The 17707-nt window shown below is 38.8% G+C and overlaps 1 protein-coding gene across 3 annotated transcripts in view; it reads right to left on the bottom strand.

Moving 5' to 3' along the window:
• Positions 1–17707, bottom strand: part of Pdxdc1 (pyridoxal dependent decarboxylase domain containing 1) — a 58350-nt gene that overhangs the window by 30183 nt on the left and 10460 nt on the right. For 2 of the 3 annotated variants that reach the window (XM_028858382.2, XM_037200785.1), the window contains exons 2-7: positions 11978–12051; positions 11464–11529; positions 9146–9226; positions 6760–6906; positions 5294–5483; positions 2077–2145 (exon numbers count right to left, since the gene is read on the bottom strand). In XM_028858382.2, coding sequence (XP_028714215.1) covers positions 2077–2145; positions 5294–5483; positions 6760–6906; positions 9146–9226; positions 11464–11529; positions 11978–12051 — 627 coding nt within the window. The remainder of the gene's footprint in view (positions 1–2076; positions 2146–5293; positions 5484–6759; positions 6907–9145; positions 9227–11463; positions 11530–11977; positions 12052–17707) is intronic. The other variant, XM_028858383.2, reaches the window with a different exon arrangement.

A 17707-nucleotide genomic window follows, 5' to 3' on the forward strand; every position in this document is an offset into this window, starting at 1 on the left:
TATAACACTGAAAAATTACAACTGTATTTGTGGTGTGTACACATGCACATGTGCCTGTGTACCAGAGCACATATGTGCCAAAGTCCACCTCAGGGTTGTTCCTCAAGAGCCATTTAGCTTGTCTTTTGAGACAGAGTATATCACTGACTTAGGTTGGTCAGCAAAGTTCATGGAGTAACCTGACTCCACCTCCCCAGCAATAGAGTACAAGCACGAGCTACTATGCCTGGCCTGAATTCTGTTGTTGTTGTTTTGAGACAGTGTCTCACCATGTAACTCTAGCTGGCCTGAAACTTGCTATGTAGACCAGGCTGGCTTTGAACTCATGGAGATCCATCTGCCCTGCTGCTCAAGTGCTGGAATTAAGAGTGCTAGGATTAAAGACATGTGTCACCACACCCAGCTAAATTCCTTATTTTTAAAACCCACAACTACACTACTAGTGAATTTTTTTGAAGTGAATTCTGGGGATTGAACTCAGGTCCTCATGTCTTCTCAAGAAGCACTTTACTAATTAAGCCATTTCTCCTCCCACCTAGAAGGCTCATGTAGCCCAGGCTGGCCTTGAAGCCTCACTCTGCTTCAACCTCCTCATGGTGTACACCATGTTTGGTTTTATGAGGTACTGTGGCTCAAACCAGGGCTCTATGCATTCTAGGAAGCACTCTACCTAAGCTAATGCCCAGGGAAAAATTATGAATCGAAAAGCACAGATGACTCAAAATTAGTAACTCAAATAAGATTTTTTTTTCATGTCAGGATAACTATTTACTCTTGAATTTCAGACTTAAAACATTAAAATCTATTCAGTCTTATTAATATATATATAAGAAAAGTATTTTAAAGCCACTGTATGCTACCTGGACAAAATGCACATTAGAAGCACTCAAAAAACCAAACCAAACCAAAACAAAACAAAAACCACCAAACATTTTTTTTGTGTGTGTGGTTTAGAGAATTTAGAGTTCTGTTCTCTGTTTTTATTTTATTTGAGGCAAGGCCTCACTGTATAGCCCTGCTGGCCTGGAACTTGCTATGTGAAAATTCACCTGCCTTAGCTCACTGGTGCTGGGATTAAAGGTATGTGCCACCACATCTAACCTGAATTTTTCTGTTTAAAAGACTACTATAATATTAGTAAATGTTCATTTGAATGACATTTACAATCTTTCCATGAAGAGTCTTTTACTTTTCTTTGGTATCACTAAGTGATTTATTTTTTTTCCTATTATTAATATTAAAGATTCTAAAGTATTCCTCCTACAGAAATTTCATAATATTTAAATTTTTATTCTTAACAATTTTTGCTTCCCATAATCATAGACAACAAAATAAGTTTTCTTTATAGGTTAATTAGAATAATTAATAGAGATTAAAGTAAATGCACATTTGCAAGACCAATATTCCTAGTTTTAAACATTCGCATTTAAAGAAATACTTTCTTATTCCCATAGAAACATAAGAAAACTATTTTGAAAAGAGAAATGCAAAATCTTAGAGTTTATCCCTTTTCTTCTGCTTTTAGCATCAAGATGTTTATCTTTTGCATGTGTAAAAAATTATCATAACTCAACCCTAAGATTACATTGAAGGCCTTCATTTTAAAATCTATCCATTCACATTATAGGAAGATCACAATTCTGAAGCTAGCCTGGGCTTCCCAGGAAGATCTCAACAAATAAAAAAATAAAAGAAGATATGCCCACTCAAATCCAGATAGTAGTGACGGCTAGCTAAAATTCTGAGCTTGAAGAAATTTTTATGCTTACTTAGGATGAATGACAATGAAGGGGCTGGGGAGAGCACCTACTCAGCATACAAGGAGCCCAAGTATCAAACAACCCCCTCCCACCACCCCAAAAGAAGCAGGTGATGAAGTAATACATGATACCTTTAGAGCTACACAGGGTAGCCTTCGTTCGAATACAAAAGTACACACTGTACCACAATGGGAAGACTGAAGCAATAAACGGGTAAGCTAATAACTATCTGGAAGCCAGCAAACAACATCAAATAAAAGACATGGTTTCAAAATGCAATTCTATATTACCACAGAAACCCCAACCAAGAACTCACCATCTGATGCTGGGATCCAAACATAGTGTTACAGGGCACACGACACAAGCAGGGCAGGGGTAAGCCAAGCTGCAAGAGGAAACACCATTTACTTATGACTGAGAGACTGAGCAACAAAAACAAGCCACAAATTATTCTTTAAAAATCAAAATCTCAGTGAGGCATAATGGAATATGTCTGTTATCTTATTACTGACGCTGGAGATCACACGTGTGAAGTAAGCCTGGGCTACACAGTGAGACTCCTACCTTTAAGATAATAAACAAAACAAAACAAAAAACTCCCCTCGAGAATTCAAGTTTATAAATACATCACGTTAAAGGACATTTGGAAAGTTAGTCTCACTCCCAAAGGTGACTTAACAAATGATTTATAAGAGGACACAATCTAAACTTTTTTAAATGAGTCAAGTAACTACCTTTGATATATTCTAAAGATGTCAAAAAAAGTCTTTTCCAAACAAAGAAATTACATAAGCACCCTGCATTCTCAGGTGAGGAGGATGATTGGGATTCTTTCCTCAGTTGTTCAGAGAACAGGGTCTTATTTATGGGTTCTCCTACCCTTAAAAAGCAATAAATACGGATTAGAAGAAGTATATTGCTTAAAAGAAGCAAAGTCAATGCCATGGATGGAGAAAATTGTCAAATTGGCTTTACAATCTTAATGTTTAGATTCCAAACACAGGGGGTTTGTAGTTTTAGGAACTGTAAACAGGTGTAGCACAGAATGGTTCATTCACACATTACCTCTAGAAAGGACATTTTGTGGTACTTTTTCCTTTGGCAGTGCCAGAGATTGAACCCAGGGTTTATTCATGCTAGGCAAATGCTCTGCTACTGAGCTACACTTCATCCCTTAAAGTACTAAAAAAACAAAGCAAAACAAAGATTCACTTCAAAAGCGAATCCTGAAATCCTAGCACTTGGAAGGCTGAAGAAAGAGGATGGCCAGTTCAGAGCCACCCTAAGCTACAAAATGAGTTTGATACCAGCCTGGGCTACACTGATGGTAAGATCTCATCTGATAAAAATATATTGGGTATGGTGGCTCACATTTGGTCAATCCTCCTGCCTCTACTTTCCAAGTTCTAGAATTAGAGCACCAACAAGCCCAGTCAGACTCTGTCTTAAAAAGAGCTAAAAAGAGCTTCTGCATGGGTGAGTACGAGAAGAAGAGAACTTGACTTGCATGGAAACACTTGGGGTTCAATTCACAGTACCACCAATAGAATGAAAACAAACATCTTAAGATGCCTCCTGTAAACTACCAATCTATCACCATTATTGGTTACATATATAGCATTTTGTAGCTATAGTATAAATACATGATTTTAATAAATCTGGTTTTCTAGGCATAAAAACTTGAAAAACCACTAAAACATGATATAATCCTGTTATAAAAGCAACTAAGCCCAAAAGAACCATGTAAGTGCATCTACATCCCTTTTGATAGAGTATAGGACAAAATAAAGTACTCTTTGTCTCTGGGTACTCAAAACCACTGAAGTGTATCTATTACACATCCTTTCTAAATTCAATAACATTTTTTTATTTCTTTGTGTAGTCCTGGCTGTCCTGGAACTCACTCTGTAGATGAGGCTGGCCTCAAACTCACAGAGATCTGCCTCTGCCTCCAGATTGCTGGGATTAAAAGTTTGTGCTACCACTGCCGGGTTAATAACATTTATTTTGAGATATAGCAACACTATGCAGTCTAAGCTGGTGGAATTTTTCTTTTCTTTTTTCTTTTTTAATTTTTTGTATTGGTGGGGCAAATGCCACAGTAGTCAGAGGACAACTTTAGAGCCAATTCTCTCCTTTTCCTTGCTGAAGCATCATCTCTTTTCTGGTTTGTGTCATGCTACATACTCCAAGATAATTGGCCTGTGAGCCTCTGGGCAATTCTCCTGTCTCCAGACCCCACATCACCGTGGAAGCGCTGGGATTACAGAAGTATGTCAGTGTATCAGTTGTCTTCTATGGGTTCTAGTGAACAAGCCATCCTTGCCAGCCCACAGTGCCACACTCTTTGTATAATAACAAAAAAACATACAAAAAGATCTTTTTTTTTTTTCAACTTGATACAAACAGCAGCTGGAGAAATGTGTCTACATGTTTTAAATGTCTAAAAAATTGAGGGGCTTGAGAGATGGCTCAACGTTAGAAATATTTGCTGAGGATATGACTTTGGTTCCCAGCATCCACACTAGGTAGTTTACAACCATCTGCAACTCAGCTCTAGACTTCCACAGACACCAGTATACATGTGACATACACTTATAGACACACATACATAAATAAAATTGTCTTTTTAAAAAGTTTAAAAGGTTGAGTGGTGGTGGTGCACACCTTTAATCCTAGCACTTGAGGGGCAGAGGCAGGAGGACCTCTGTGAGTTCAGGCCAGCCTGGTCTAGAGAGTGAATTCTAAGACAGTCAGCACTGTTACATAGAGAAACCCTGTCTCAAAATATCAAAAAATCAAAAACAAAAACATAACAAAAACAAAGAAAAAAACCAGAACAAAACAAAAATTTAAAATATAAAGCATTGGGGCTACAGGTGTAGGTCAGTGTGTACAGCCCCTGCTTAGCATGTGTGAAGCCTTGGGTTTGAGCTCTAGCAGTACAAACCAAAAGCAAACCACTTGGCAGTTTCTTTAAAATATCTGTCTTTAGGGGGATCGAGCAATGGCTCTTGCTGAACTGCGTTTGGTTCCTGACAGCCATACTGAAATGTTCACAATCACCTGTAACACCAATTCCAGGGCATGTGAGACCCTCTTCTGGTCTCTGTGGGAACCTGCATAAATATAATGCAGATACAAATGTGCAAGCACACACACATACACACAAATAAAATAGTACGTATTTATCTTTGGGACTGGGGACATGGCTTAGAAGTAAACATTTGCTACAAAAGTGTAAGGACTATAGTTTGAATCCCCAGAAACCTATGTAAATTCGAGGTGAGAGTAGTCATCCACTTGTAATTCTAGTCCTGGAAGGCAGAAACAGGGGATCTGCAGAGCAGGCTCTGGATTTGACTAAGAGACTCTGACTCCATGAATGAGATGAAAGAATTTTGAGGATGACTCCTGACATCAACCCTGGGCCTCCATGAACACACATGTACCTACTGACACAGACATATAAAAATAGTAACACATATGCACATGAAAAAATGGGGGTGTTAAAAACCTGTTTTTTACATTACCTGATTACAAAGGTATTGGCCCAGACCAGGTCTAGCAGCAGCACTAAGGTATATGACAGGTTTTTTGTTATGTAACACGTCGAATCCGTCCACTACAAAGTCTTCATAGCGAGAATGAATGGCAAGCCTACAGATCTTAGCAAGTCCTTCCCTCTCTTCCTCATGGAAATAAGCACATCCATTTTCATACCTATTAAGAGATCTCATATGTTAATGTATTCTCTTTAATTTTCAAAAAGATTTTATTTTTATTTTATGTGTGTTTGCCTGCATGTATATGTGTGCACCAATGTGTGCAATGCCCAAAGAGGCCAGAAGAGTCATTGGATCCCCAGAATTGGAATTACAGATGGTTGTGAACAGTCATATGGGTGCTGGGAATCAAACCTAGGTTTTTTTTAGAAGAATATCCAGTGCTCTTCACTGATCAGCCACCTCCCCAGCTGCATATTAATGTATTCCTATTTCTAGTTAATTCTGACTTTTTTCAGTAGTATAAAATTATGAAAGCAATTCTTTTCTCATAGACACTATACAAGGCAGAGGAGACACAATGTCTGGCTACTCACTATAGTGCAGGTTATAAAGGAAAGAAACAAAGACTCATCATCCACACCTAACTCCAGAAATAAAACGAGTAGAAATGATGGAAACAAAGACTAAAGTCCCCAGAAATGATGAGCCTAGAGACAAGGGCTCTTGCTTGTTCCACGTGGAGGCTTAATGCTACAGGCTGACATGGTTGTTAGGGAGTTTCAGCACTAAGACATCTGAAATAAATGAAGCATTAATGTGCTCATTTAATCCTCAAATGAAATAGCTATTTATACTCTCCACACTTAATACAAGGAGAGGTTAGCCAACCCTCTTAGGCATGGAGAGGTTAAGAAACCCTTAGAAGAGTCAAATCCATATGTAGCATCACAAAAACATTACTCACAAGCCACACATGTCTGATTCTGACTCATCTTTAGCCACTTTGTAAGGATAGCTGGAAAGGTAGCTGGTCTGTTAAGAGCACTGGCTGCTCTTCCAGAGAATCTGGGTTTAGTTCCCAGCACCCACATGACAGCTCATAACTATCTGTAACTCTAGTTTCAGGAAATTTGATGCCCTCTTTTGGTCTCCTTGGGCACTGTACACATGTGATGCATATCCATATAGGCAGTCAAAATACTCATACATGTTCAACAACAACAACAAAAGTAGAGGTGGGCATTGTGATGCACGCCTTTAACCCCAGCACTTGGGAGGAAGAGGTAGGCAGATCTCTGTGAGTTTGAGGCTAGTTTGGTCTATATAGCAAGTTCCAGAACAGCCAGGCTACATAGAGACCCTGTCACAAATAAACAAGTAAACCTAAAATTAAACAAACAAACAAACACAATCCCTCATAATTTCTTTACCAGTAAATAAACGAATCCTTAAAAAAAACTGCAACAAAACCCAGCTCGTAACATCTTTACCTGAAAATCCGGCGTAGCCACAAGGTAGTGTCTGAAAGTATCCTGGTTGTAAGTTTTCTCAGCTTCTCTTTGTCCAGAGTTGAAATATAAGCACCCAGACTGTGACCCAACAAAGCCATGTGACCTTGTTCTCCAATATTCTGGATTCTGTTGATCAAAATCATTAGAGTACTAAGAACTGATCATCACCAAAGAATAGAAAAAGAAAATTTAAACAGTGTTTCACCGAAATTTGGAAGATTTTTAATTCATTTCATGTCCTACAGAGAAATTCAGAAAAAATGTGTATGAGGTGCTGAAAGTTTGGGAAGAAAAATACCTTTAATATTGAGCCCTAAAAGATAAATGTCCTTCTCTTTACTGACAACACAAACTGCTCTTAAATCCTCTTAAACTATAACTATCAGCCTTAAGAACTATGGAGGAGGGCTGGAGAGATGGCTCAGGAGTTTAAGAGCACTAGCTACTGCTGTAGAGGACCCAGGTTCTGTTCTCAACACTCATGGTGGGTCACAACCATCTGTAATTCCTGTCCCAAGGGATCCAAAACACTCTTCTAGCCTCCAAAGGCATCAGGCATACAAGTGGTGCACAGACATACATGCAGGCAAAACATCCATACACATAAGATAATGAGGAAGAGTGATGTAGCTCAGCTGTAGGGTGCTAGCCTACATGGACACCTACACATATGTAGCATACATTCACACAGACACATATACATAAATAATTTTTTAAGTCTTTAAAAAGGTCCGTTTTTTTTTAACAACTTTTAAAAAAAATTCTGAGGCTTGAACTTGAGGCCCCACTCATGCGAGGGACGTGTTCTACTACTGTACACCCCCAGGCTCAAGTAAGTCTTAAAACATACAAAAAGACATAATCTAGTTCATAAGAAAAATATTATGCTGAAATATCTCACCTTATATTTCTCACTCACTTATCAAAGATCCTTAAGTTTGCTAACATCATTACAGCAAAGGTGTGGGGAAAGTATTCTCACACACTGCTGGTGAGCCTCTGGATTGACTTATCTCCTAGGAGCACTGGGCTCTATCAAATTCAAAATGCACATGTGCATTATCTGACCCAGCATCCTACTTCCATGACTTATTCCTCAAACACATTGCCACTGCAAGAAATGACATATCCTTAAAGTTATGGCACAGCAATGTTTGTATCAGTGAAATAGGAACATAACACAAAATTCTATCCATAAAATTCTATTCATCTATTCCAAGTAAAATAAAGTTGCTCTTAACAAAGAGAGCTCCTTGTATGACATGTGATGAACTCCAAGTCCTAAGTGAAAAAAGAATCAGGACACATAGATAGTATTTAAGTACTGGATGGGGTGTGTATGACTGTTTTGCTTGTATACACAAACACATAAAATATCTGAGGAAGAATAATAAACTGGTCATCATCTATAGCCATAAAAGAGAACCAGGTAGGGAGACCTATGTGTGTGTTTCAGTACTGGGAATTGAACTCAGGGCACATACATGCCACCACAGCCTAGAGCACTATTTTTGTATACCCTTTCTTTTCTGCTCAATTTTTTTCTGTCTTGTTTTTAGTGTTGTTATGTAGCCCTACAGTGGCTTCAAACTTGTGACCCCCTTGCTTCTGCCTCCAGAATGCTAGGATTACAGGTGTGTACCACCATGCCTAGTTTATCTTCTGCCTTTTGAACAAGGAGAATATATTACTGATAGCAAAAAAAAAAAAAAGAAGACAAAGTGAAGATCTATTTATTTAAATATACTGGACAGATGAATAAATAAAGCAAAAGGTGATTCACAGACAATGAAAGCTAATCAATTTAACTGTAGTAATTCTTAGCAAGCTAAAGAAAAAATTTAAAAAGCATATGGTACCTCAGTCCTTCCAGTGGCTCTTCATAAGACCTAATACCATAAAAATGTCACTATTTACTTTTAGAATATAAAAATATCAATATAATTTTTTGTTGTTTTTTGAGACAGGTTTTTTCTGTGTAACAGTCCTGCCTATCCTGGAACTAACTTTGTAGACCAGGCTGGCCTTGAACTCACAGAGATCCACCTGCCTCTGCCTGCCTTCCAAGTTCTGGGATTAAAGGCATACACCATTACCAGCCAGCCTCAATTTAACTTTTAATGAAATTATTACTCAATGAAGTTTCTTCCTTGAGCCACTCAAGAACAGATTTTTTTTTTTTTTCAAGACAAGGTTTCTCTGTGTAGCCCTGGCTGTCCTGGACCTCGCTCTGTAGACCAGGATGGCCTTGAACTCACAGATCCGCCTGCCTCTGCTTCCCAAGTGCTGGGATTAAAGACATGTGCCACCACCGCCCAGCTAAGAACGAAGTTTCAAAGATAAACTGCCAACATTCCTCCATTACCGGGTGCTCTGGGGCTCCTCATCTTCATCTCCGTGCATCAGATTTTGAACTAACTGGAGGATGCTCACCATATCTTGCCCACTGCAGAACAAAAAGGGTTAGGTGGGTAGAAAGAACACATATGCCCCTCCCCTCCATCTTCCAACCATTTCTCTCATTCAAACTAACTTGAAGATGTTTTTTGTTTTTGTTTCCTTTTTAAACATTTGGTAGCTAGCTACAAGAAAAAGAATGTTTAGAGACAGTTTATATATTTTCAAAAACATTCAAATTATGTAACTTTACTTATTTTTTGACCCAAATATAAGTTTGATTTTTGAAAATATTTCCAGTCTTGCTCTAGCTGTATTTCTATAATGGATCATTTCATTCTTGAAAAGCAAAGAATATTTAATAAGTATAAGAGCCAGTCTTTATAAGATGTTCTAGGCCATAAGCCAACAAAAATTCTCTATTGACAAGACTCTGGAGTCTTGTCCACTTGAACCAACAGCCTTAAACATGTAATCATTTGTTTCCAACCCTTATCCCAGTTGGAAAACTTGAGATCTGCTTAGAGTATAAACAGATACCAAATAGAGTATAAATAGATAGACTGACTTCTATCCAAGATATGCTATTAACTACTCATTATATGAGATGGAAACAGGAGAAAAATGTCAATGACTAAAACGGTATGAAATGGCAAGGCAATTTATGGTGCATAAGATGTAAAAATACTCTATAAGCATATTATTGATAAATATTTTCTTCTTAAAAAAAGAAGCATTGGATGGATATAGTGGGGATCGGTAGAGAACTTGCCTAGCATGTATGAATTCAAGGTTCAATCCGAGACCACAAACACAGAAGTAAGAAATAAAAGCACCACCATCAAAACACTGCTCCAAACCCATCTCCCCAAGGTGCTAAACTGAAATGAAATGCTCTGATTCTTTAACAGTGCAGAGGGAAGGGAAGGGGAAGGAAGCTCAGGCTCACTTGGCTGCTGTCCTTGTGACCTGGAGTGAGTGATCCAAAGTGGCTGAACCCAAGCATTATAGATCGGAGAGGAGATAATCAGACAGTACCTGTAAAGCACTCACTAGCTTCAAATACTAGACTTTAGCATTATTAAATAAAGATAGATACTCCTGACCACTGTTAACAGTGTTTTTAATGTGCTGCCAGTCTGAGAATTCTTAGGAGATCTAGAGAAACTTTTGTGTAATTAGGAAAATAAACAAGTCCTTGTCCCTTCACATCTGGGATAGGAGACAGGATCTACTTCCTATTCTGAGTGGTGAAAGCTCTATGAGACTTCAAATCAGCAGGATCCATGCTACAAGCTGGAATGACTGAAAACATTGTATCTGGGAGTGTTGGGCATGATATTTGCTGTATGGTGTGATACTTCCTCAATGCTTTCTTTCGTAATCTTGTACAACTTATATTCAGGTCAAAGAACAATTTAAAGGAGTTGTACTGTTGACCTAAGTACAGTTTCCTGGTTATAAAAGAAAAATCGTTTGTCTCAAGGAAGCTGGACTGGGACTTTCATTGCAGACCGACTGCTAGCATCCTGTGAAAACGACAGCCAGCTACTTCTTTTTCACTAGTAGTTCAAACCACAGGACTTGATAAATTTGCTTTAGCTGCAAACAAATTAATCATTCCAGGAATAATTAAAGCTGACATTTTCCTTTCATTTACTATATTATGGGTTTTTCATTTTTTGTTTTGTTTTTGAGACAAGATCTCTTTATGTAGCCCTGGCTGTCCTGGAACTCCCTATGTAGACAAGGCTGGCCTTGAACTGAGAGATCTGCCTGCCTCTGTCTTCTGGGTGCTGGGATTAAAGGCATACACCACTATGCCTGGCTCATTTACTATATTATAAAAATTATAAACTATACCAAGTTAAAATATCTCTCACAGTAAAACTCAGTCTACAACAGAGATTACAGGTTTCAAGAAAGAACTAGTTTGCTATCCCAGTTATAGCTATGAATTCATGAATGGCTTTTGATTGTTCTGAAAAGAGGCCAGGTATGGTAGGGCATGCCTGTAATCTAATACTCAGAAGGATGAGGCCACCAGTTGAAGATTGCCGCCACCTGTTGAAGGCAAGCCAACGAACAAAAAGTTCTGAGAGAGAACAAAGCTAGTAAGTTCACTGTTATCACCAACCAGCCAGTTTTCTAATGTTCTGCTGAGCAACTACTTAAATTATCTTGGTACTCATTCAAAGTAAACTTGTAAGAAAGTAATGGTAAAATTTTGGGTTAAGAAAAAAATGTATATCCTAACTAAAGGTATTGATCCTCATTGCCACCTACCTGGCCTGGAGTGGCCCTGGAATATCCTCTGATACTGGCTTCTTTCCATTTTCCTCCTCTATTCTTCTGGTTTAAAGGAAAGAAAGAGTTGACTATGTTTTAACCAATTTCTAACATATGAACATGCAAACACATGACTTTACACAGAACATTGAGTGACTGATGAATGATTTTAAACACATTCATTTCATCTCCCTAGACCCCAGATATACTTGAAAAGGAAAAGAATGTAAAAACAACCGCTTCGTCAGTTGACACCTTATGTAACTGAATCTATACTAAGAAGTATTTAAATACTCAAATCAACACATTCCATGGCAGAACTAAAAGGTCCTTCCCAAAATTTCAAAATCCTCTCATTGCAAAGCACTTTCTACCCAATACCTGCAGCTTTAAAGGCATCAGAATCTGACATCCTAGAGATAGAGATATCTTTAACAGGAAGAAACCAGAACCACCAGATTCAAAACTGGCTGGACATATCAACAGGGCAGCCTCTATCCTACATGCTCACCTTTGACTGTTCTCCAGCATCCGCATCACCTCCTTCAGGTTCTTTCCCATTTCAGCTAATGTAGGGTCTGCTATCTAAGAAATGAACCAAAAAAGGCAAAATTTTAACATTCTTCTATTACTACTTTTTATTTATTTCTAAAAACAAACCTTTTCTGTAGCCTAGGCTATCCTAGAACTCATGGCAATTCTCCTGCCTCAGTCTTTCTCTCTAGTGCTGGGATTACAGGCATGAGCTACCACATCTGACTTTATCTATTACTTCTGTTATATAATTCATTCAGACAAATCAAATGCAAGTCCACTTCCCTTGGATTTACTATAAAATGCATAGATTTATTGTACCACATAAAAGTATAGCACACAAAGTAATAGTTTCCCAGCCCTAACCTCTTAGTGGAACCCATTTTCATTTTACATATACCTCTGTAGCTTGCTGTTGCCCATTTTACAGTAAATATTGTCTCAGTCAACAAGCCTCCTTCATTCTAGTGGTTACACCTTACTCTATTTGTTGAATATACCACACATAAAATTTAACTAGTCAGCCGGGCGGTGGTGGCGCACGCCTTTAATCCCAGCACTCGGGAGGCAGAGGCAGGCGGATCTCTGTGAGTTCGAGGCCAGCCTGGTCTCCAAAGCAGTTCCAGGAAAGGCGCAAAGCTACACAGAGAAACCCTGTCTCGAAAAACCAAAAAAAAAAAAAAAAAAAATTAACTAGTCCTAAATTAATTGACCCTGAAGTCATTCCCATTTTCTATCATATATATATATATAGTATGCTACTCGTTTTTATCATTGCAGTAGGCTAAAAATCATCTTACCTATTCCCTTTCGATAAGACACTGGTGTCTATGAATGTTATATTATATGGCAGTCTTTATAAATGTGATTTAAGTTAAAGATCTTGAGATGGTTAGAAAACCTTTACTATCCAGATGAATCTAAAATGTAATAAAATAGATTTTGTTTATGATAAAGACAGAAAGAAACACACAAATGCACATACATACAAAGATTACATGAAAAGTGAGTAGAAAAACTTTGAAGATTCGGGCTTCAAAAACTAATGACATGACCCTATGAACTGCAATGCTGATCAACATGGCACTAACTCTAAGGGTGCAACAGTGGCAATAACAGCATGATGGTAACCAACAGCTGTCTAATTAGACATAAGGCCTGCTCAACAGGAGGGAAATCACGCCAGCTACTAGAAACCTAGTTAACCACCAGGGGCTAGTGAGATCATCGATCTTAGAGGAGAACCTACTACTGCCTCCTTACTAAACCAGCATAACTGCATTCTAAATATCACACAGATATCTTATAGCTCAGGGATATCCCATAGCTCTTATCCCTCATCAAAGAAACTTCTCTTTTCAATAGAAAGATACGTTAGAGAAAAACAAAATGAATCAAAATACAGAGAAGAAGTGATCTGGGGTCCAGGCCCAACCGATACATCTATAACACAAGTCCCACACATAAGGTTCAGGAAACATGGAGGAAAGGGGTGCCAGAGGACCAGAAAGTTGCTATGACATCGTGTCTCCTAAAGATGACAGGGAAGCTTCACTCATGATATCACAACAATATGGTTTCCTAAACAAGACCTGAAGAAGTACAACAGCAATAAACATGCTAAATCTTATAGGGCCCCACCCACATACAAAGAAGTACAGGCAACTAAGGAATCCTGAGAGCACAAGAAATAGTTCTCCCCAGGGATGAGCCCCAATTGGTTCTTTATTGCCAAGTGGTCAGCTCTGAAATCACAAATACATAAATTATACTAAATAGACTAAGCAGGTGGTATAGGGAGTAGTAATAACATGGAAAGCAAGAAATGACAGGAAACAAAGAAAGGGGGGAATGCTAGTTTTCCTTTGACTTAAACAATAATTTCTGTTGTGTTCTAAATAATTACAACCATATTGCAGATAAAGAGCCATGATTTCCAGGGGGAATAAAGAGAGGAACATGGGAGGGGTTGGAGGGAGGAAAGCTAAGGGAAAAAATGATGCAATTTTAATTTTTAAAAAAGATTAATTAAAAATGACATGGTCACAAGCTGAAGGATATTAACACCCATTAGAATTAGAATGCCCCTTCTTGTGAGTTCAGCTCTGGTAGTCTTATGTAGACCAGGGATAGGAATTTCAAACTTCTGGCCCACAAAACTGGAACTCAAGCTGGGTGGTAGTGGTACATGCCTTTGATCCCAACACTAGGAGGCAGAGTCAGGTCTGTGAGTTTGAGGCCAGCTTGGTCTACAGAGCAAGTTCCAGGATAGCCAAAGCTGCACAGAGAAACCTTGTCTCAACAAACAAACAAACAATCCCCCAAAAGAACCCCAAACCAAACCAACCAACCAACCAAACAAACAAACAAAAAACCCTGGAACTCAAAAATCAGTCTCCCTCTTTTTCTTCCTCCTCACTTCCTTACCCTCACCCCACCCTGATTTTTTTGGGAGACAGTTTCTTTCTACATTACCCAGGCTGGCATCACAACTTTCAGTCCTGCCTCAGCCCCCCAGAATAACTGGAAACAGGCATGTACATGTCCAGCTTCGCTTCATGTATATTACACTACTAAGTTTGTGATTTGTTCCAGCAGCCACAGGAAACTAATTTACCCATAAGCCAGAAGATGATGGTTCTGTCTAGAAAAAGCTAAGTGGTGGCCTCTAGAACGTGGAGTGGGAAGATGACCCTCGGTCAGAGAGGGCATTTATGTTTGTTCCCTTTGGATTGTGTGCCATATGTATACATTTATCTCCCTCCAAAAAGAAATGAAACAAAAGTATTTTTAATTCTTAAAACATTTAAATTTATTTTAATTATGCCTTATTTATGGCAATTAAAAAATTTTAATTAAAATACAATTACGTAACTTTACCACTCCCTCCAATTTCCCCACTGTGCCCACTTCTCCCTATGCACCTCAAATTCAAAGCCTGTAGCTAGAGTTTTCCTGCCTGGCCCACAGTCAGGACAAATCTTTGTCACCCACCAGTCCCACAGCCGCTCAGACACAACCAAGTAAACGCAGAGACTTATATTGCTTACAAACGTGGCAGGCTTCTTGCTAACTGTTCTTATATCTTAAATTAACCTATTTCTATAAATCTATACCTTGCCATGTGGCTCGTGGCCTACCGGCATCTTCACATGCGGCTTGTCATGGTGGCGGCTGGCAGTGTCTCTGACTCAGCCTTCTACTTCCCAGAATTCTTCTCCTCCTTGTCCCGCCTATACTTCCTCCTGCCTGACTACTGGCCAATCAGTGTTTTATTTACTAACCAATCAGAGCAACACATTTGCCATACAGAACATCCCACAGCAAAAGCCTCTTCTTTTTACTTATTATTGTTTTACACACACACACACACACACACACACACACACATATATATATATTTCAAATAAATATATAAATTTAACCTGCTGAGTCCAAGATTTATTTTATTATTTAGTTATGTGTGAGTGTACATATTATATGTATATGTGTGCCCAGAGTCCAGAATAGGGAAATTAAATCCCCCAGAGCTAGACTTAAAGGTAATTGTGAGCCACTTGATGTGGGTGCTGGGAACAGAACTCAGGTCCTATCTCCATCTCTCCAGTCCCAAATTATTAATTCTTATAGAATTAAAACATACACAAGGGCCTGTGAGATGACTCAGCAGTTAAAGGTACTTTCTACCAAGGCTGATGACATAAATTGGATCTTTAGCACACACATGATGAAGGAAAGAACCAACCTAAGTTGTCTTCTGTTCTACACACACACACACACACACACACACACACACACACACACACACACAGTGTAATTAATTATAAAAATCCCCAAACATCCCTCTTTCTTCTTAATCTCCATAGTACTTTTAGGAAAAAAAGTCTTGCTGCCCCAACTGCTATACAACATGAGTTGTTTTGTACTTACAGAAACTCCTCTGTCAATGTAGTTCTTGAAGGACTTGCATTTCTCTTCATACTGCTTCATGTACCTATGCATTTTCCACAGCAAGTCTGCAATATTGTCTATTACATTTAGTAGCCCTACGTTACCTCCTCAAATCATTCAAGAAGTTCTATTCAATTTACCAATATCAGAATCATAAATTGTTAAATTTTAGATAAGACATTAGGAGTCTAGTTTGCAGTTCCTGTAAGCCTTACAACAAATGGGAAGGAGGCCAGGTATATGTGCAATCCCAGAACTAGGGAAGCTGGGACAGGAGTTAGAGGATAGCTTGAGTTATAAAGTGAGACACCATCTTAAATAAACAACTAACCAGAGATGGCTCAGTAGATAAGACACATGCATGGCAAGTGTGAAGACCCAAGTTTGAATTCCAAGAGCTCACATAAAGTCAGACATAGCTGTGAGTCTGTAATCTCCCTGTTCCTATAGCAAGATGGGAGATAGAAAAAGAAGAATACCCAGAAGTTTGCAGCCAGCTAGCCTAGCATATGTCTTGTCACAAAGTGGAAAGTGAAGACCAACACCCAAGCTGTTCTCTGCTCTCACATGCACACACCTGTACTCACATACACGAATGCATGAACACGAATCTCTATCTCACACACACTGACACAGACACACAGATAAAATCAACCATCAATCTCTCAAGAAGAACTTGGGGAAGATCTACATAAAATTGGGGCTTCTAGTGCCTTCTTTCTAGTGCCTATTAGGTAGATCAGCTTTGGTTTACACAAAGGATATTAAGTCAAATTTCATTCATAAAATTGTCATTAGAAAGAAAAAAAGTGTATCATGAAAATATCTGAGTTGCCAGGCGGTGGTGGCGCACACCTTTAATCCCAGCACTCGGGAGGCAGAGCCAGGCGGATCTCTGTGAGTTCGAGGCCAGCCTGGGCTACCAAGTGAGTCCCAGGAAAGGCGCAAAGCTACACAGAGAAACCCTGTCTCGAAAAACCAAAAAAAAAAAAAAAAAAAAAAGAAAATATCTGAGTCTAGCTTAACATTTTAGAGGTGAAGAAATTAAGTCTTGGAGATGTGATTTGCTGAAGACATGTGCTAGAACCCTGGGTTCTTTATTCCCCTTTCTGGTCTCTATTACACAAGCTGGTTTCTAGGAAGGTTTACAAAGTAATCCTGTATCTGCTTTATCCCCCCCCCCCCCCCCCCCCCCCCGCCAGACAGGATCTCATTATGTAGCTGCGGCTGGACTGGAACTTACTATGGAGACCAGGCTGGCCTCAAACCCTGAGATCTGTTTGCTTCTACCTCTGAGTTCTGGGATTAAGCCACACCAGGTTATCTGTTTTTGATGTTTAAATATAATTTTAAAACATTTCAAAAGGTGTTTTAAATAAAATCCACAACTTAAGTATGAAATGGGTTAGATTTAAAAGGGTCTCAGCAATCTGATTATTGCTGAGAAGTGGAAAAGATAATAGTCAAGAGAATTTATCTTAACTCCTATGTGTCCCAGTTTTGTTCCTTATCACCCTCATCTCTTGCAGCTCAATGAAAAGGTAACCAGTTTGCTTGATCATTCGTATCTTCATGCTCCAAACACTTGCCTGGTTTGAATGCCTTTGTACCTTTAAATTACAAGTCCAGATTTCTTAAAAACAAAACAAAAAATGATTTATATTTATGTGTGTGCACATACATGTGTGCATATGTGGGTGGGTCCCCATAGAGGATTCCCCTGGAGCTAGAGTTATAGGCAGCTGTGAGTTGCCTG

Source organism: Peromyscus leucopus, chromosome 8b (assembly GCF_004664715.2).
Source record: "Peromyscus leucopus breed LL Stock chromosome 8b, UCI_PerLeu_2.1, whole genome shotgun sequence".
Lineage (NCBI taxonomy): Eukaryota > Metazoa > Chordata > Mammalia > Rodentia > Cricetidae > Peromyscus > Peromyscus leucopus.